Here is a 14,151-nt window from a genome sequence, read left to right as displayed (position 1 = left end):
GCCCACCTTTTGCCCTTTGGTTCCTGTACTAAGCAACACCCGGTGTGCATCCTGAGCCTGTTACAGAGCACGGCCTTATGTGCATCTCTCAGGAACATCAACCCCACAAGCCTGACCTTGTTGTCTCAGTGTCTCATGTCTCCCTATTGGAATTTTAACCTTCCAGAGGACCAGAGACACTGCCTCACCCATTGTGTCCTCTCAGCCGCCAACTCTGAGCTGAGCCGACGGTACATGCCCAGAGAGTTCCTGTCGGCTCGAGTGTGAAGGAGTGGATGGTCCTGTATGTTGCATGGTTTAGAGCAGAGAGGGATAAATGGCAATGTTTAAATCCCTTAATCCATTACCAAAGCCCTTCCTGTGCTCCAAGCAGAACAGAAGGACGCGCCAGAGGCAGAGAGGACTACGGAGTGCAAGGCACAGAACTGACAGGATCGCTGTGTTCCTGGGAGCTGTAGAGCGACGGTCAAAGCCCCCGATGTGTTCCTTTTTATTGGTTTTGATGGTGATTTGATGTCATTAGGGATGCAGGTCTCATCTTCGTGTCTGAGATCATCTGAATAACACTGGTGACGGGGAAGGGAAGAGAGGAGACAGGCGTCCATAGGCAGCCTGGATCGGACCATATAAATCTGAGAGGAGGGAGGGGGCCGGAGAGCCTGGTCTTCCCAGCTGATGGCACCAAACTGAGCAGGAGGAAGCCAGTGGCAGTGGGGCCAGCAGTGTTTTGCCTTCACCCCAAATGACCATGAGAGGTGCCACACGAGTCTCACTCATGCTCCTCCTGGTGACTGTGTCCGACTGTGCCGTGATCACGGGGGTAAGTCCTCTCACATTCTCACCCTGGGTTTCTGGAGGGTGTCAGGGTCTGCACGGGCGGGGAGGCAGGAACCACACAGGAGGCAGAGCAGAAGGACAGAGCCGTTAGCCATCAGGCAGCACTTCCGAGAGGGGTCCCACACGATTGTCCCATTAGGTACACCCCACTCTGCTAAACAGGATCTGCTTTTGAGAAGCCGTCTGTGAATCAAATCCTGTTTTCAGTGCATTAGGAGGGCCCTGGAAATTTTGAAATTTAGCTCTTTGGTAAAATGACGACTGCTATTGTGTAGTAAGGAATTCCTTTACAAAGTGGATTAGCATCCCTTAATTTATCTGTGGTGTAGGTTTTGGTTTTTATATACGGTCTGGTCCACATGCAAAGTCTGATTTATGCAGCATGTTGACGTAGTTAAAGGCGGGGACCTTATTACTTCTACTGGGTATGTTTAACCTGCCCTTTGCCTACTCATGGGAATGGCCGTTGTGAATCTCTTTCTTCCCCTCGCTGTTAGTGTGTTTTCACTCTGTGCCCAGTTCTGATAGGAATATGGGTGACAGCCATATTTGGCTAAGTGTCCCCAAAAGTAGGCATCAGATAACAGGAGAAATCCAGCCTCACATCAGAGCTTCCGCCCACACAGGCACTGCGCACTTCAGTGTCTGAAACACTCAGAGTGTGGCCCTCTCTCAGAAGGGTGGCTTTACCTGGAACACCCCCAGACGGGGAAGAGGTCGTGTTATGGCGGTGGGACCAGTCTCATTAAAACAGAAAGTAACTCTTCACCTGAGAGGTTTCCAGACAAAAGCCACCAGAAAAAAAGAGAGAGAGGAATTCACTTTTATTTCAACCTCCTCCGACTTTTTACAGAGAGAATGGAAATGTAGAGAAATGCCAAACAATTCCTGGAATCGGGTTGTTTTTAATGTTCATAGAAAGGAAAACTGCTTTCTTCTCCTTTTTAGAGAAAAAAGACAGTTCAAAGAACAGATAGTAAAGGCAAGCCAATGCTTTCGAAACCCAGAGCGTAAATCAAATTGTTAGGGTGGAATTACACCTAATGAGCGTACCCCCTGGAGGCTGTCCTCCTGCTGTGCAGCGGGAAGATGACGGAGGGCAAGGCGAAGGAAAGAAGCTGGGGTACCCCACTGAGACGGGAGCAGCAGGTCAGCCCCAAAGCCCGGTTACCTCACCGCGTGAGCTCTGACATCTGGCCCAGAGACGGGGCAGGAAGCAGGTCTGAGAGAGACGGGAGAGCATCTTCTTGGAAAAGCCTTCAAGGGGCCCCTTTGAAAAGCACAGTGAGAGAGAAAGCCAGGGGACGAGGAATGCACGACAGGCGACCAATGTGACCAGCGGTTAGAACCGGGTGCAGCCTCCCTGCCCTCTCCACGCCCTGTGGGGCCCCGAGTGGGACTCTCAGGAAGAGCCGGGTTCTACCATCTCCCATCTCCGCACTCCCTTGCTCCCTGGACTGCGACCGTCCTGGGTGGTCCCTCCTCCCACAGTGGGATGGTGACGGCCCACCTCTTTGGAAGGAGAGTCACGTGGGGTCTGCTTGGGCCTAACTCGGAGCTTGCAGGGGCTGGTCGGTGTGTGAGATGTGCCCTCACAGGGCTAGAGACTGGCATGGCCAGGTGACTGCCACCTGCACCTCCTCTGAGTGACGAGCAGCCCTGGCATCCCCCACTTTCCCTCCTGGAGCCGAGCAGGTTGGGAGCTTCCAGTTCTGCCACGTCCCCCACAGGCAGCCGGAGGGGGCTCCACGGCCTCCTGTTGGAGAAGAAGAGCCAACCAAAACTCAGCTCCGAACTTCAGCTCCAAAAAGCCGCAAAGCTCCTCTGGAAGTGGAAAGTCTGGGTGCTTCTCCCTCATGGCCCGCCTTGAGTCTGGAGCAGTTCAGAGTTCTGTTTTCCTCAATCCAGGCTCCTGTTAAAAGCGGACTTGTGTGGCTTTCTTTACAAATGACGCCTTCCAGAAACCAGGCCACTCTGTCCCTGTTCTGGGAGCCCAACCCGCAGGATCCATCTCTATCTAGGGGTCAGGGAGGCCAGCAGAGAAGCCTGGGGGAGATACCTGTTCTCTGGGGTGCTGGCACCTCAGATGAGGCTGGGCTTCTGGTGAGGGCCAAGGGGGTGCCAGTGTGGGGAGGGGAGGCACCAACCCCAGGTGCAGTCTCAGGGCTGGAGAGTCCCTGCCCAGGGAAACCGCACTGATGCCTAGGGGCTGGGGCCGTCAGGGCCCCTCCCCCGTCTAGGAGTTCAAATTAATTCAGCTCCACCAGCATCCACTGAGCATCTACTGGCGCTAGGAAAGCTCTGTCTCCTACCCTCTAGACTTGTCAGAGGAGGAGGACGGCCTCCTTACTGAGCGGCCTCAGAGCAGCTAGGAGGGTTCCTCAGATCCAGGTCTGATGCCCCGCTGAGCTCTGAGCCTCCTGCCGCGAGAGGAGCAGGGGCAATAATGACGCACAGTCCAAGGCGTCCTGTGAGGCGCAGAGGTGGGGGTGGGGGCTGCTCTCAGCCGTCCCCAGCCCCCAGGGGCATTTTGGAGGGGCCCTTCCCTCTGGTTTCTCCCGGGGGCACTACCGGGCAGTAAGGCCCCCCTGTTTCCCCTGCAGGCCTGCGAGCGGGACGTCCAGTGCGGGCCGGGCACCTGCTGCGCCGTCAGCCTGTGGCTGCGCGGGCTGCGGATGTGCACGCCGCTGGGGCGGGAAGGAGACGACTGCCACCCCGGCAGCCACAAGGTACTGCAGGGACCTGCTCGGGGCACACAGCTAGCGAGGCAGAGCGGGGACTGGAACCGCAGTTTTCTGACTCCAGCTCTAGCCATATCGCACTGACGCCGGGCACTGCCTCCTAGCTTTCGGGGGCAGCCTGGGTTCGAGGGGGGTGCTAACCACACAGCCTGTACGATCTGGAGGCTGGGACCCCAGTTCCTCATTTGCTGAAGGGTCTTGGGCCATCAGCATAACCGCTGCGGACCAGTCACCTCACGTATACAATGAGTCACTTTCGGATCGGATAAACTCAGGTTTTGAAAGGGTCCTGAAGGTCCTTTGCTCCGTAAGAACCTTCCCTAAAGGACGGGAAATAAGACCTGCAAAACTGCCTTCCGTCCAGGGCCGGGCTAGGGCGAGGCCAGCCGGGCGTCTGGGCACACACCGTAAGGAGGCGCTCACTCCTCTCTGCTCTGGGCACCCAGCTCCCGCCCTGCGACCCCCGGACAGCCAGCTCCCAGGCGAGACGGCAAAGCTGGGCCACCGGGTTTTGCTTCTGAAGGGTCGGAAGAAGGCAGCAGCAGGGGCGGGGCCTGCGCGGGGCGGGACCCAGGCTTGCCAGCCCGCTTTCGGGGCTTCGTGTGGTTCAAGGGTACTTCGTGTTCCTCTGGGACGTGCGCGCACCCGGGAGCCCCGGGTTCATCTGGGATCAGGGCATCCTCCAGTAGTCTCTCTCCCAATCATGGCCTACCTGTAGGACGAGGAGGCGCGGGGAGAGACGATGGGACAGCGCAGCAGTGCTTGTCCCTTGGGTGTGTGAGATGGTTTGGCTGCAGATCTGTATTCCTAAAGGGGACAACAGTGGTAATAAAGGCTAAAGCCGAGTGTTTACTACGTGCCACTCTTCGTACTAAGTGCCTTTTGTAAATACGTAGTTTAAACCTCTTTACAACCATATGAGGTACATTTTAAAGATAATAAAGTTGAGGCACAGAGAGGTTAAATAACTTGCCCATTGTCACACACCCGGGAAGTGGCAGACCAGGGATATGAACCCAGGCAATCTGACACTACCTATGCTCCTAACCACTAACTGCTTCGGTTCAACCCACCTTGCAGAAACCTCAGTGGTTCAGCACTCCTCTGGGTGTGAGTCACAGGGCAGAGACAGTGTCTGTCTGTCTAGCTGCATCTCCGGCACCCACCAGTGTTGAGCACATAATGGATGAGCTATAAGTGATGTTCAGTCAACGAATGTGTGTGTGTGTTTGCGCGCATGCACGTGTGTGCTGCGTCAGTGAGGGGATCTGGAGGCAGTGTTGCGGGTTGTGGGGTTTTAGAGTTGGGGGTGAACAGCATCATGTTGTGGCTGATCACGTAGTCTCCATAGTCAGATTGCCTGGGTTCAAATCCTGGCTCCTCCATAGACTAGCTGTGTGATCTTGGCACATTGCTTAGCCACTCTGTGCCTCGGTTTCCTCCTCTGTAGTGGCTGTTATTGTGCTGGGGTGGGCTGATGAGACATTGGCCAGGGCTGGGCTGACCAGAGGCTCCTACCAGGAAGCCCACCTCCCTTTGGTGAGGGTGTCATCCTTCCTCTCTTCTCTCCCCAGATCCCCTTCTTCAGAAAACGCCAGCACCACACCTGTCCCTGCCTGCCCAACCTGCTGTGCGCCAGGGGCCCGGACGGCAGGTACCGCTGCTCCACCGACTTGAAGGGCATCAACTTTTAGGAGCTTGTCTGGTCTCAGGATACCCGCTGACCTCTTCCTGAGCACAGCTTGGGGAAGCCTCTTATGGACTTTTATTTCTGCCACGTGGCCCAGCTTCCCCTCCCACCCCCGCCCCCCGCTGCCCTCTCCCTGCTCCTCACACTGCCCACCTCAGTCCCTCCTTCCTAGCGCACATGTGCACGTGTGCAGACACATACCACCGGTGACACAGTCCGCCAGGCCGGCCTGAAGCTGAAGGTGTCCAGCTGGTGGCTGTGGTCCTGGAGGTAGCCTGACTGGCCCTCTCCGCTGCCCAGGCCACCTGAGGGGTGGAAAGAACAGGAAGGGGAGTCTTTTCCCTGGTCCCTGCGTCGCCCACCCTCCCTCTCCTCAGAGGTGACCTGTCTTCCCCGGACCCCCCCGCTTCCCTGCATGTGCTTCTCTGCCTGAACTGGACGTTCCGACACAGGTCCTGGCCGGAGCCTCGGCCCTTTTCGTGAGGCCCATGAGGGTCAACCTGTGAGGTGCTCCTCTTCCTTGGCCGACTAGCTCCTTGTTTGTAGGCCCCAGGCCCCAGGTCAGACCTTCCCAGAGCACAGTGGACAGTGACCTGGGGGCAGGTGTGGGGAGCCAGGGAAGTCAGTGGGCCTCCAGCGCCCGGTCCTGACCAGCCTGTGGCTGCCCACCAGGTCGGAATTGCAATGGCCCCAAGGCCCCTCCTAACACTTTACCAGTTAACCTGGGAAGCCCCCGATTCCCACAGCCTCCCCATTAAAATGCAAATAGTGGCAGTCAATCTAATCAGTATTGACATTTTAGGAGGCAATTAGGGAGTTACCTTAAACAGCTCCTTTCCCGGGATCAGGCCCTGAGAGCAGATCCTTGACTTTGAGGAGGACTGGCCTCTGCCCAGCTCCGGGAGGGGGTGCGATTTCCATCACAGGAAGGCAGCTACCACCCAGAGGTCACAGCCGGGCTGCACAGGCCCCACAGCCAGCCAGCGCCTTCCCAAGGGAGCAAGGGCTTCCTCAAGTTCACTAGTTTCTCTGGGGTTGTGTCACTGGCCTCCATCCTTGTTCAAAACACTGGCCCAGCCCATTCAGCACCTCACACCTGGACGCGGCCCGAGGCGCACCCGGGACAGCGTGGTGAGCCAGAAGCTGTGCACACCGACCTGCCAGTTGCAGAATAAAAGCATGAACAAGAGGCGAGTGGCTGTTGTGTTCCTGCTACACCTGTGTGGGCACTGCGGCAGGGGGTGGGGTTGGGTGGGGTCAGGGTGGGGATGGGGAGTGGGGGGATGGGCAGGACCGGACTGTGCCGGTGGAGGCGGGTTGAGACTGCTGTTCCTCCCAGCTAGGGCAATTTTCAGAAAAAGTGGATTCAGGGTCTCTTTAAAGGAAGGGTGAGAGGCAGCTCGGTGGGCTCCGGGCAGGGGCTGTGCAGCTCAGATGGGTCGGTAGATTGGAGGCAGGAAGGGGGCTGTGAGCTGGCATCTGGGTGGCATGATTCCACTGGGGAAATCTGGATGGGTTGTAACTCCCAGTTCTGCAATTTAGTCCCTTCTGCTTAGTGTCGAATACTTGATGCCACCAGGCCACTACGTGTGGGGTGAGAATGTCCATATCAAGGATGGCCTGGTGAGGCCCTGCTCCCTGTCTGAACCCAGGGCTGGGAGCTTCCTCTAAGGACCGGGCTGCTGGCCCCATGGCCCCTTCTCACCTCAATTCCTCCTCTAGAAAAATGCAAATGTAAGATGAAAGTACATTGTATACCCCTGTTTCTCAGAGGCCCAGGGGCTCCTGCCCTCCCTGAGGGGCTGTTCTGCACTTGCCCTTGAACCCAGCAGCGCCCTGCCTGGGCCCCTCACAGGGGTTGTTCTTTGTTTTTGGTTCCTTGGACAGACATCGTGGCTGCTCTGCTGACTTGTGCCTCTTATTGCCGCCCACCAGTCTCTGTCTCCCCAAATTTCAGGCTCAGGTCCTGGATATGGAATTCCTTTCCATGTCCAGGATTCCAGTTTGTCCATCCTTGTCCCTTGGATCTCCAGGTCCCATGGGTTTCTCCAGGTCATGCCGTCCCCAGTCATGCTGGGCCCTGCCTGCAGCAGAGCCATGCTGGCTGAGGCAATACAGTTGCCTCAGCCCAGCAGAGAGGAAGATGGCTGCAGGCACGAGGACGCCCAGGCGTGGCGCACACTGACAGGCCACCCACCACTGCGTCTCTCCATCCCCGCCTGGGAGCTCGCCCTCTGCAGACCTGTCACTGGGCAGATCCACCCATTTAATCTAACCGGACCAGCCTTATTTTTTATATCAGAATTTTGAGGAACGTATAATTGGTTTCTGCCTCGGTTCCCTGCTGTTTTTGCTGAAGTCTGAAGAGCAGAGAGGGGAGGCTGGAAGGCTAAGAAAAGTATATTTGTGAGAATTCTTTAGATTCTTCATAAATATAGCTATAAAAAGAATCTACTTATAAGAATAGTATATCCATAATAAGACTGTATCCTAGAAGAATTAAATTGAATTAGGATTAGGTGAAACCCGACACTCTTTCAAGACCCAGGCTCCTTCCATGACGGCCTTTCCCTCCGCTTATTCAGGCCCAAGTCATCCCCCCAACTGGTGGAGTCTGGTGCCATCTAGTGGCTAAAGTGGGAATAGCAAGAAGAGCTGAAGTGGAAAAGATCGAGGCGTCAGAAAGACGCAACTTTCTCAAAGCAGATGGGGATCCTTTGCCAGATATCCACAAGTGTTAGACTCGATCAGAGGTTTAGAGGGACAATGCTCCCACCTGTGGGAAGAGGTCTGTCACTCTAAGGAGTACAGGAGAAACGCTTCGTTGCCCCTTTGGGCCCTGCCCCATCCTAGGTACATCTTTCTTAGAAGCAGCTGTCATCTTCTGGTGAGGCATCTCCTCTCACAGCTTCTCCAGGATTTAGGAAAGCAGGGTGGGGGTGGGGTGTCAGGATAGGACAATTGGATGGCCTTCCCCTCTATCTGTGTGCCCCAGGGCACAGCCCTGGAAGAGCTGCCTGTGCCCCCAGAGCTCCATTTTCTCTTCTGGTCATCTCGGTGCTCCCACCATCCCCCTAGTATCCTATTCTGAAACTCAAGGTCAGTCTAGACTTTTCCCCTCCTACTGTCCCTTCCCCCTGAACTCCACGTCAACTGGTCACCAAGCTCAATTTCTTTTACCTCGTAAACCTCTCTCAGGCCTGCCCCTTCTCCCTCCAGCCATGGCTGTGTCGTCCCGCCCAGCACAGTCTATGGCAACTGCTTCCAACCCATTCTCTCTGCCTCCAGTTTTCCCCTTAAAACCCACCCCTGCTAGTCTACCCATCATCTTTCTAGGCAGCACATTCACCCAGTTCATTCCCCATTGAAAATTCCCCACAGGCTTCTCAGCACCAGAGAAAGCCCAGACCTTGGCAGCCCTTGTGGTCTGGCCCTGTCCACCCTTTCTCTGCTTCTCCCACCCTCCCCACCAGGCTTCCTGGCCTCAGGATTGACTACAGTTTGTGGCAGATGCCACGTGTGTCTTTGGCTGGGCTGTTCCCTCTGTGAGGAAGGCTCTGCTCCTCCTCTCTTGTCTTCAACACACCCTCCAGGACCTACTCAAATGCAGGCCCCACCCCACCTGCATCCACAACACAAAACACCTGGGACAGAGCCCAGGCACCCAGGTGGCACTTGCTCTTAGAAAGCACCCATGCCTAGGTCAGCCTCCACCCGTGAGAGAAGGCAGGCCATGTCGGAGTCCTATTTGAGTCCTCAGGGTTGAATGGTGGGGGCCAGGGCTGGAGGAGCTGCACAGCCAGAGGATGGAGGCCTCAGCTGAGGGCAGACCACCAGCTTGTCCTCTTGGCGGCCTCACTTCCCCAGGACTGGGGCTCTCCTCCCGTGTCCAGCACAGACTCCAGGCTCCGGCCTCTCCCTGCCATGGCTCCAGATCCACCAGCTTCTCGTCTTCATCTTAGAAGCAGCTCAGAGCGCAGTTTAAAAGGTTGCCTTGAGCATGGATCCCTTTGCTATTTTCAGCCCAGTAAGCCCCTCGGCAGACTGAACCCCCAGAGGCTTGAGGCCCAGGGACCAAGAGGGACCCAGGCCTGCGGGTAGTGCAGGGGGTGAAGGAGGGAGGAGGAGGAAGAAGGCTCTGGGCTCAGCCCCACTGCCAGGTGCTGCTGGCCTCCCGCAGCCTCACAGCCCCTCAGGAGCAGATCCCTGCGTTCACTGGAGCCAAGGCCACTCTGTGACAGGGTTGGCCTCTGGGTTTGAGGGCCAAGATTCTTCTCAACACAGACCAAACCCAGGGCTGTACCAGTGTGCTGAGTACTTGACGAAGAATGTTGGTGAGCTGCCTGCCACCTGTGGCAGCCTCTCTTTAGACCCCAAGGTACACAAGGCAGTGGCCTCCTGTCCTCTGTGCGTGGCCTGTCACTGATGGCAGAAGGAGCTGGGGGAGGTGGCAGGTGTTCTGGGCTGGCCTGCCTGGCCCAGAGCCTCCCCAGTGTTCAGGGTGGAGAGGCTGGACCAGGCGTCTGGCCTTCAGGAGCCAAGCCTGGGTTCGTGCTGTGGATGGACAAGATGGCCAGGCACCTCGGCAGATCTCTAAGGAGGGCCCAGAGAAGGTTGAGAAGTTTCTGGTCATCTGAAGTGGAACAGCAGTTTGATGTAGATTATTAACTAAGGGATCCCTTTATTGCTTGGTAAATCAAGGGCTGTAAGCTACGGAGACTATGGTGTTTCTTCCTGTGTCTGGTGCCTGACATATAGACGTGCGCGATAAACATTGACTGGCTGGCTGACCGAATGAATGAAGCAGAAGCAGCAGCAGCATCACTTCCTAGGAGGAGATGGGCTGGCATGGGTCGCGGGGCCTCTGGGACCTGGGGGTTCCATAGCTTCCGCCTGTCACAGTCTTCCTCCCATCGTCCCTGCAGCCCTGGGCTCGCTGTGCTCGGTCCTCTTTCAGTTTCTCTCTCCCCGCTGGGGGCCTCTGAGGTCCTGGAGATTGGAAAGAGCTGGAAAGGAAGCCCCAGTAGCCCTGAGACCAGGAAGGTGCAGTGGGACGGGGCTTCAGAAGGCAGGACAGGAGCGGGAGTGCACAGGAATGCTCTCTGCTTGTGAGCGAGAAAATCTTAAATTAGATAAATCTCGTTTAGTTTTCTTAGATGGACTTTCTAGGAGCAGAAACAAAAAAAAAAATGGACCTGTCTGTCTAAGAGAATGGTAGCTGAAGGTCCGGCAGAGGAAGGGGCCTCAAGCCACCAGTGAATGCAGTGGAAATGCTGCCAGAGCCCTGGGATGGAACCGGGAGCTGAGCAGGGAGGCCTGAGGGAAGCTGGGGTGGGCTGGAAAGCCCATAGCCATCCACCCAGGAGGTCTCCTGACGTCCTAACAGGCTGGAAGATTAGGTGAAGGCTGCTGCTCAGCCTTCTTTGCCCCGAATGTGTAACGGGGAACAAGAGAGAGTGAGATTGTGTAGTGGCTAGAATTCTAGTTGGCTGACAACTGGGCAAGCACAAGGTGAGTGCACAGGGATCGCTGGCTCTTCTCCGCGCCTCCCTGCCTGAGGGACTCTGGCCACCAGGCTCTGGGGACAGTGAGCAAGGGTGAGACCCATGGGGGAAGCAGAAAGCCTCCCTTAGCCCAAGAGAAAGGTCAGCTCAGCAGAGGCGCCAGGGCTGGCGTTTGTCTCAGTTGAGTTTGCACAGCAAACACGCTGACTGACTTGACTGTGTGCTTGTCTAGGTGGCTGACTGGGTGGTGTTGAGGTGAGGCCAAGGCCCACAAGCCCCCAAGGGCCACACTTGGCATTCCTCCACCTTAAGATGCTTGACAGTGACAATCCCTGGATTCAAGAATTTGCTATTGGACAATCTGCCCTGTATCAGCTCTCAGACCAGCCCAAGAGTCAACCTGGAGGATTTGGCTGGAGTGTACCAAAAATTGGATCCTACTGCGTGGGGACAGGAGCACAAGCTGGCCCCTGGCCCCAGGGGGGGTGCTGTCTGTCCGGGCATCTTCAGGGACACTCTTTCCGATGGGGAATTAGAAAGGAAAGTGAGGAACCAACTTTTCACAAACAGCTCTTCTCTGTCAACTGATAAATGCTTGAATAAAACATGCTCTATCCACACAATGGAATATTATTCAGTCATAAAAAAGAATAAAGCACTGAGGTGTGCTGTAACACGGACGAACCTTAAAAACGCTTTGCTAAGTGAAAGAAGCCGGACACAAGAGACCACACCTTGTATGATTCTACTTATGTGAAATGTCCAGAATAGACACACCTATAGAGACAGAAAGTAGATTAGTAGTTGCCTAGGGCTCAGGGTGGGAAAATGGAGAATGACTATTAATGGGCACAGAGTTTCTTTTTGGGGTGACAAGAATGTTCTAAAATTAGATAGTGGTGATGGTTTCACAACTCTGTGAATACCCTAAAAACTATTGAGTTATACATGTTAAATGGGTGAATAGGTATGGGATGTGAATTATATCACAAGAAAGCTGGTTAAAAAAATAAATATCAAAATCCACAAAGTGAAGAAAACCCCAAAATAATAGTTCTCCAAATTCCATTCACAGGGTGTGGCCAATGTACATGGGCTGCAGAGAATGAGGCCAGGATCAGACTCAGCGCTGCTCACAGCTGAACAAAATGGCCCATTTTTACAAGAACCAGGGCTCAGCTTCTGAAGTTTGGCGCCTCCAGGGACCCAGGAGGTCCTCAAAGTGTTGGGCACAACTGGACTGAGGCATTCTGGGCCGGCAAATGATTTGATGTCCTTTAATGTTCATGTAACATTCATTTTGTGGGGGAGGAGAGAATGACGTACCAAATAAGGCGTTTGTAATATGTGGTAGTCTGCACCAGACAACTTCTTGAATGGTACACTAAACTGTTCACAATTTAGATAATAAAAGAATCCCTCATTGGCAGTACAGGAGGCCTGTACCGTGCATGGTGCAGGTTGGGGTTTCAGTTTATGGTGACTGCATCTCAAAATAAGTGTCACTGCCTGCGCTCAGAGCCGGTGGAGCTCTGAGAATGACACTGCCCTGTCGCTGCGCCTTAGGCCTCAAGTGTGTGTGCTGCAAAAACATTTTCTGGAGGCGGGATGTCTTCTGCAAGAATGTGTGTATTTTTTCCACTGGGAGGCACTGCCCACATTGGTGGGAGCAGAGAAGTTCCTAGGTGGCAGCTCAGTTAACTGGCACTGAGTCCACTGTTTAGTCCAGGGATGTCTGGTGCCTTTTTAAGAATTGCACTCTGGATGGCTGACCCTGGGTGGGAACAAGGTGGAAAGATGATCCACAACTTGTCCCAATCCTGGTTGGGGCCATTCCTAGCCCCAGAAGCCCAAAGCCATAGAGTCACTGCCGAGAACAACTTTAAGGTGGTGAAGGACTTAGCTACTCCCGCAGCCCTCCTGGGGCCCCTCTGACCTCCCCCAGCTGCCACTGAGGCCTTCTACTCAAAGTGTATAGAGAGAGGGTCCCTGCCCACAGCCCCACCCGCTCTCTCCCGCACGCCGGAGAGGAGAGCAGTTGGGCCTCAAGAAGACGCAGGTCACAAGAGGGATGCGATTTCTGGTCCTTCTATCTAGAAGATTCTTGTCTCAGCCCCTGCCTACTTGGAATATTAATGCAACTTGAAGGAAAAATATGAGTATGGTTCTTAAAAGGGATCAGAGTCCCCAGAGCACCTCCCTTCATACAGAGAAAAATCCTGGACTACAGATGACAGAGGGCCCTTTATTTGGGGCCCAAGGTTAGTGAGGAGGGTTAACTGGCTCCAAACAGAGAGAAACACTGATGAGTAAGAAGCCGTGGGCACAGTTCTGACAGAGACGAGGCACAGAGGAGCCTGGGAAATTCTGTCACAAAACGAAGCCCCGAAGACTAGGTAAACAAATATGTTGAATGGCAGCCCGACATTTTCTCATCGTTTTGCATTTTGCTCGGTTGGCATTTCCCATGGAATTGGCAGCAAACTTATGTTGTTTATGTTTCTGACAGGCTGGGTAGTATAGTGGTTAACAGTATAGACTGCATGAGTTTGAACCCTGGTCAGGCTACCTACTAGCTAGAGACTTTGGGCAAGTTACTAAATCTCTCTACCTCAGTTTCCCCATCTGTAAAATTGCCTTAATAATAACAGTATCTGCCTCTTAGAGTTGCTGTGAGGATTAAATGTTAGTGCATGCAAGTTGTTTAGGACAATCTGGCACAAGGAGCCACTGTGGGAATGCTTCTCATTTATTTATGAAGATGTCTTGGACTGTTGTCACTGGGATCCCGGGGCCTGTGTCTCTTAGAACGGGCCCACTGAGGCAGCATTCCCTGGAGGCATCACCTCAGAGGGGTAAACGAATAAAACTGCCAAGAAGGAATGGAAACCTTCTCCTGGATGTGCTCTGATTCCCAAGAATCAAACGTGGTAGGAAGGAATCAGCTTGTGCAGATTGTGTTCTGTTTTTATTACGAAGCTGAGAAGCGCAGGTCTGTGTAGGCAAAGCTGCATAACAGCTCCGTTTGGGAACAGACGCAGATCTTATCTAAGTGCTTCTTAATACCTTCCTCATACGCGTGAGTCACCGTTTGAAAGGGAAATGGAATGTTTGCTCAATATGGGCTATGATCTTAATACTGCACTATTCACTTTTTTTTTCTAGAAAAAGCATAAGGAGAGTGGGCCCTGAATTCTATCCTGGCTCTTCTCAGATTGTGTTCAAATTAAACCTGCCAAAGCATGCGTGTCCCCTGAGACGGAATCACCGTGGCTGGTGGCTGCGCCAGGAGCGGGCAGTACTAGGAAACGTCATTCGCCCCACAGAGCAGCAGTTCCCAGACTGCAGTGCAGAGAAGTCCAAAGGAAGATGTTAAAAT

At 54.4% G+C, this 14,151-nt stretch overlaps 1 protein-coding gene across 1 annotated transcript; it reads left to right on the top strand.

The window, feature by feature from the left end:
• Positions 1–386: 386 nt before the first annotated feature.
• Positions 387–6,462, top strand: PROK1 (prokineticin 1). The gene is made up of 3 exons (XM_001496367.5): positions 387–820; positions 3,441–3,566; positions 5,153–6,462. The coding sequence occupies exons 1-3, from the start codon at positions 743–745 to the stop codon at positions 5,270–5,272; spliced, it is 324 nt and encodes a 107-aa protein (XP_001496417.2). The 5' UTR covers positions 387–742; the 3' UTR covers positions 5,273–6,462.
• The last annotated feature ends 7,689 nt before the right edge of the window (positions 6,463–14,151 follow it).

The sequence above is a fragment of the Equus caballus genome, chromosome 5, assembly GCF_041296265.1.
Source record: "Equus caballus isolate H_3958 breed thoroughbred chromosome 5, TB-T2T, whole genome shotgun sequence".
In the NCBI taxonomy this organism is placed as follows: Eukaryota; Metazoa; Chordata; class Mammalia; order Perissodactyla; family Equidae; genus Equus; species Equus caballus.
The sequence above is the reverse complement of the archived record's forward strand: the minus strand, read 5'-3'. Positions and strand labels throughout refer to the sequence as shown.